The 4,983-nt window shown below is 28.8% G+C and overlaps 1 protein-coding gene across 1 annotated transcript; it reads left to right on the forward strand.

Annotated features, from left to right (window-relative positions):
• Nucleotides 1-3,323: 3,323 nt before the first annotated feature.
• Nucleotides 3,324-4,714, forward strand: Tsp_12462 (hypothetical protein; the record flags this gene model as incomplete). Its single annotated transcript, XM_003368511.1, has 2 exons — nucleotides 3,324-3,507; nucleotides 3,996-4,714. Coding segments are annotated over exons 1-2 (903 nt in total), but the record flags the coding sequence as incomplete, so codon positions are not given.
• Nucleotides 4,715-4,983: the final 269 nt, after the last annotated feature.

A 4,983-nucleotide genomic window follows, 5' to 3' on the forward strand; every position in this document is an offset into this window, starting at 1 on the left:
GGAAAGAAATAAGCAATCGTCGGTACGACTGACAGTTTTCATGTTAATTGAAGGCTCTCTGCGAATTTATCCGGAAAACATTTTCTCATTCATGCTCAAAGAGAGTACCAATTTGGACAGTTCCAAACATCCTCTACTGGTCTAGCAATATTTTAGCTTCCATTTATTCCGTCATTTACTGTTTCATAAATCCATGTATCAAGCACTTCTTTAAAAAATTTTAAAGATATAAAAGAAACATTCTTTATTCCAATTTATGGCGAATCGAATCTCAAAAATTAACTTTAAATAAATAAAGTAAGTACAAATCGTCTAGTCTAATTGAAATCAAATCGAATTTGATAAAATAAAATAAAAACGAAGAAGAAAATGAAAATGCTTTTGATTATTAAAAGCTTTACTTCATTAAAATATTTTTAATAAAAAAAACATCATACGGTTCTATTTCATTCGATTCTACAGACAGTTTTTAATGAAAAATGTAAAAATTGAAAGTAAGAAAATAATAAGCTCAGCAACATGAATTTCTCAAGCATAATGACAAAATAAATTTTAAAGTAAATCAAATACAATTATTATATTAAATTAATAAAAATACTACTGAAAATGTATTTCAATATAAAGGCTGAAAATTAAAATATTCAATTAATTCCGCATAATAACAATAAATACTACGATTTATCATACACACGGACGATATGAAAGTAAACTGATTTTCTTTTCAACCTTCTTCTAACTAACTGGCAGCGTTGTTTTTTTTTGCATTTTTCAGAACTTCAAAAGCAGATTTTTACTCATTTACAGTTTCTTTTATGCTAGCTGTTTCAATTTAATTATTGATTAGTGAACGTTATTTTTAAATTGATTGCTGATTTTTAATCTTAATTTCAACCTCAGCAACTTCATATTATTTCTAATAACACTAACAATAATGTCAATTATATTGAAATCTAAAACAATCTCTCTAATTTTCATTTTATTATTAATTTTAGATTATGAATAATTCATTTTACAACAAAGATATAATTACATGATTAGAAAGTAACAATGAACGAATCTTAAAGTTTATTCATTAGAAGAGAACATGCTGATGATCAGCATAAATAGATAATCACCATACTTGTTTTTGTTGTTATTAATAAAAAAGGTAATTATATACATTTTTATAAAGAATCATTTCTTAACTTTTAATAATTGTACTTTTACGTGAATTTTTGATTCAATTCCAATTATTTGCAATTTATGAATGTGTAACGCCGGCACCTCGCTCGATTACACTTATTTGGTTATATAAATGATCAGTCAGGACCAGAAGATTATCATTGCTATTAATTGCTAACTTGATCTCATCAAAATACCGACTGTTTTTCTGAGAGATGAAAAGCAAGTGCGCTTATCTGGATCAGCATATTTTAGTGATGCAACACTTGACAAACTTGGGGTTCGTTTTACGACGGTAACCCAAACTGAACTACTCTAAGTTAGAAGATGCACGGCAAGGGGAGGTGCATGTAACACATGAGCTACTGTCAATCAAACCGCATTTGGACAGCATGTGAACAGTGCCAAGCATGAAAGCGCCGCTAACTAGATAACGGTAGCCTTATGGCTCATGTGGCCTCTGAACACGTCACGACCGTATAAAAGCACGGCAAAAACACCATCTGAAGAAGTTATTCCATGGACTTCGTTCGGGTTCTACATGTCTATTTGTGATATTAGAAGCGAGTCTGCTTTCGATTCTATGCAGCTAGTATATCTCGCATTATTGGGTCCTGTGTATGGATTTCAGATAAAGTAACATTACCACTGTTGGCATTTTGATTAGCCTGGCAAACGCTCGACTAAGCACCAAGCTGATGAAAAAGAATCATATCATGGCTGAATATTGTAGAGTTTCAAAAGTAAATGGATTTTTCTTAAACATTATGGTGAATCCATTTGTCCTGAATCCTTTTGAAAAATGGCTGCCGTTCCTGATGCGCATAGCAGCAATTCAAGTTTCCCATTTCAGTTTCTTTTTTTTTATTTTTAGCAGTTCTCAAAAGCTGCGACACTTTTTATTTTAGCTTGCTGTATTGTTTTCTTGTTCAAGAAGAGAGAGTAAAGAAGTCTGGCAAATCTTTTTGTTCTTCCTCCTTTATATAAATATCAGAGACTGCCTAGCAATTTCCTCTTTTATAAAATAAAATGAAATTGCTTAAGTAGAAAAGTAATAATAATTCCACTCCTGTACAATTAAGAATTTTTGAAGCGTTAGCATTTATGATACCGTTTTTAAAGCTTTTGTATTTAAAACGGCCAATCTTAAAAAATTGCATATACAAATCAACATTGCTTTGTTGTTGAGTAATAAAATAAAAGACAACGTGAATAGCCTCTATTTAAAAATTTATATTAAAATCAGCAGGAAACCTAAACGTAGAGAACAGAATTTCTGAAATAATAATTGCCGAAAGTGAAAAACTATCTTATTGACGTAAAATTAAATATATGCAAGAAAAATAAATTGATATAATTAAATATTATTAACTTTTAATGCATAAATGAAATATTAAATGAAAATAATCATAAAAATAAAAGGATAAAAGCTACTTTTAAGGCACAAAACAATATTCTTACTGCATAAGTTTGGAAAATATTAGCCGTGTAGAGACGAGCATCATACACCAACATGGTAATAGACTAGATGAAGCAATAATAAGCAATAAACTTGCTGGCGGAATTGCATGCGTTATTCCAAATTTTAATTTTCCCCATATTTCAATGATTCAAGACTTCATTTGAATTCAAAAGATTTTAGTTGATATGACTAACAACAAGATAACAAGATTTTAATATTTTCAGTAATTTATGGCTGCAGGTTTGTTAATGTATTCCTCTTGGAATTCTTATTTACGCTGCTCAGCTAAAAAGTATTTTTCTGCTAAAACTATGAAAAACAAGAATATTATAAAAAAGCAACAAATAAGAATATTATAAAGCAAAAAATAAAAAGAATAATATGAACAAAAAACAAAAAAAAGTTTGAACACTTTTAACTAATCCATGTGCAAAGTTAACAAATAAAATAATAAATTAAATGGTGAAATGGCTTGAATTAATGAGGTGAGGTATGCATTGAAGATTGTCATTTACTTTGCTTTATTAAAGCACGGATAATTCAGTCGACGAAGAAAGAAATATCCCTAGATGATTTATAGCTATAAAGTTCTTTTGGTTCGTTAACTGAATGGTAACTTCCAGATAATTTTATAGTATCTTGTTTTTATTTATGCCCTTAATACTTTTTTAAATTTTATTTCAAATAATTTGTGTTTAAGATGACAAACATGACTGTATATCCAGGCTCATTTTTGTTAGATGATCTAAAGCCATTGGATATGCATCCTGTTCTCAGTACAATATTTGTATTAATTGGTATTATATCACTTATTTGTCATGGTTTTGTATTTTGCCTTCTCTGTGCTAAACGAAACTTTGACTATGAGCAGAGTATGATTTTCGGTACGTCTTTAATTCAGAAACTTTAACTTTAATTTATCTTTAACTGAATTGAAACAATTTCTTTTAATCAAAGCTTTCATGCTATCAAAAGCGAATCATTATGTCATATTTAAATGTAGCATTTCAAATGTTTATTTAAAAAATCAACGAAATGTTAGACTGTTCAACGAAGTGACATATAATGTAATGACATTCACTGATAAATTCATTGAGAATTGTGCATATTTTGATAATATAATATTTTAAAAATCAGATTGAATATTAACAAAAAAATACAGTTTCAAAGAAACAGAAATAATATTAAATGTAGAAATATTGTGCATGACGTAATTTGATTGAGTAGCAAAGTGCAAAACATTTGCATAATAACATTCCTTAAAAATATTTTATTATCAGAGTAATTTGATTTGAAAGCGTACATGTTTAATTATTTTTAGGAAAATTCAGTGAAATTTTACGTCCAGTTCAAAACAAATAATTTTCTTTAGGCTATTTAGTAAATCAGATTTTGGATGCAATACGCTTTACAATTCGAGGGCTTCGCTACAAAGTTATGAACAATTGGGTTTACATTCCACTTGTTCCCGTTACTGAATGCCTCTCAACTAATTTTGAATTACCTCTTGTAGGTTTCAATCACTTTAGCAAAGCTTGCATAACAACAGTCCTAACATTCTCTTGCCTTGTTATGCTGTTTAAACAAACATTGTTGCAATTGCAACATTTTATGAAATGGATTATTGTTTCTTTGTATATTTTTTGCACTTTAACAACTACAGGAATATTAATTTATATAGTTCTAACCAAAGGAGACGATAAAATGATGCAGATTTGTCCTCACCCTGAATTATTTCCGCAATCTTATCGAATCTTGAGAAGATACTTCAATTCTGTATTTTACAGTGTAGATATTGTAGTTATTGTTTTCATAATTCTATACAGCAACATGCATCGAAAAGCAGTGCAAATAGAAGAAAGAATTCAGTACAAAGAAAGAATTCATGCCATATATCGAATTATTATTTTTGCTATAACGGACATTTTGTTTCATCCGAAATTTGTATTCATTTATATTCCAACGATTAGTCTTTCTCACGATGTAATCTATGTATTGCTTTTAATCGACAGTCTATGTTCATCATTTTATATAATTATTTACTGCTTTTTGAATTCACAAATCAAAGCATTTATGAAAGAATTATGGTATGTAAGTTAAAATCTAATGTATCCACTTTGTTATGTAACTATGCAGAAAATATATGTTCCTATAAAATAAATTTGGAAACTAAAAATTTTTTTTCGACCCTAATGAGCAATAAAAATGGTTGCTTTAGCAACAGAAATCGATTCTCAACATTTTAGATTCATTAATATTTACGCTGCTTCGATTACTGCTTGTTTTATTATCTTTTCCATGCCTCAATTTGGTACCATTTTTTACTCAATTTCGCCACATACATGATTTTTCCTTTTTTT

Source organism: Trichinella spiralis (genome assembly GCF_000181795.1).
Source record: "Trichinella spiralis strain ISS 195 chromosome Unknown Scfld2368, whole genome shotgun sequence".
NCBI lineage: Eukaryota > Metazoa > Nematoda > Enoplea > Trichinellida > Trichinellidae > Trichinella > Trichinella spiralis.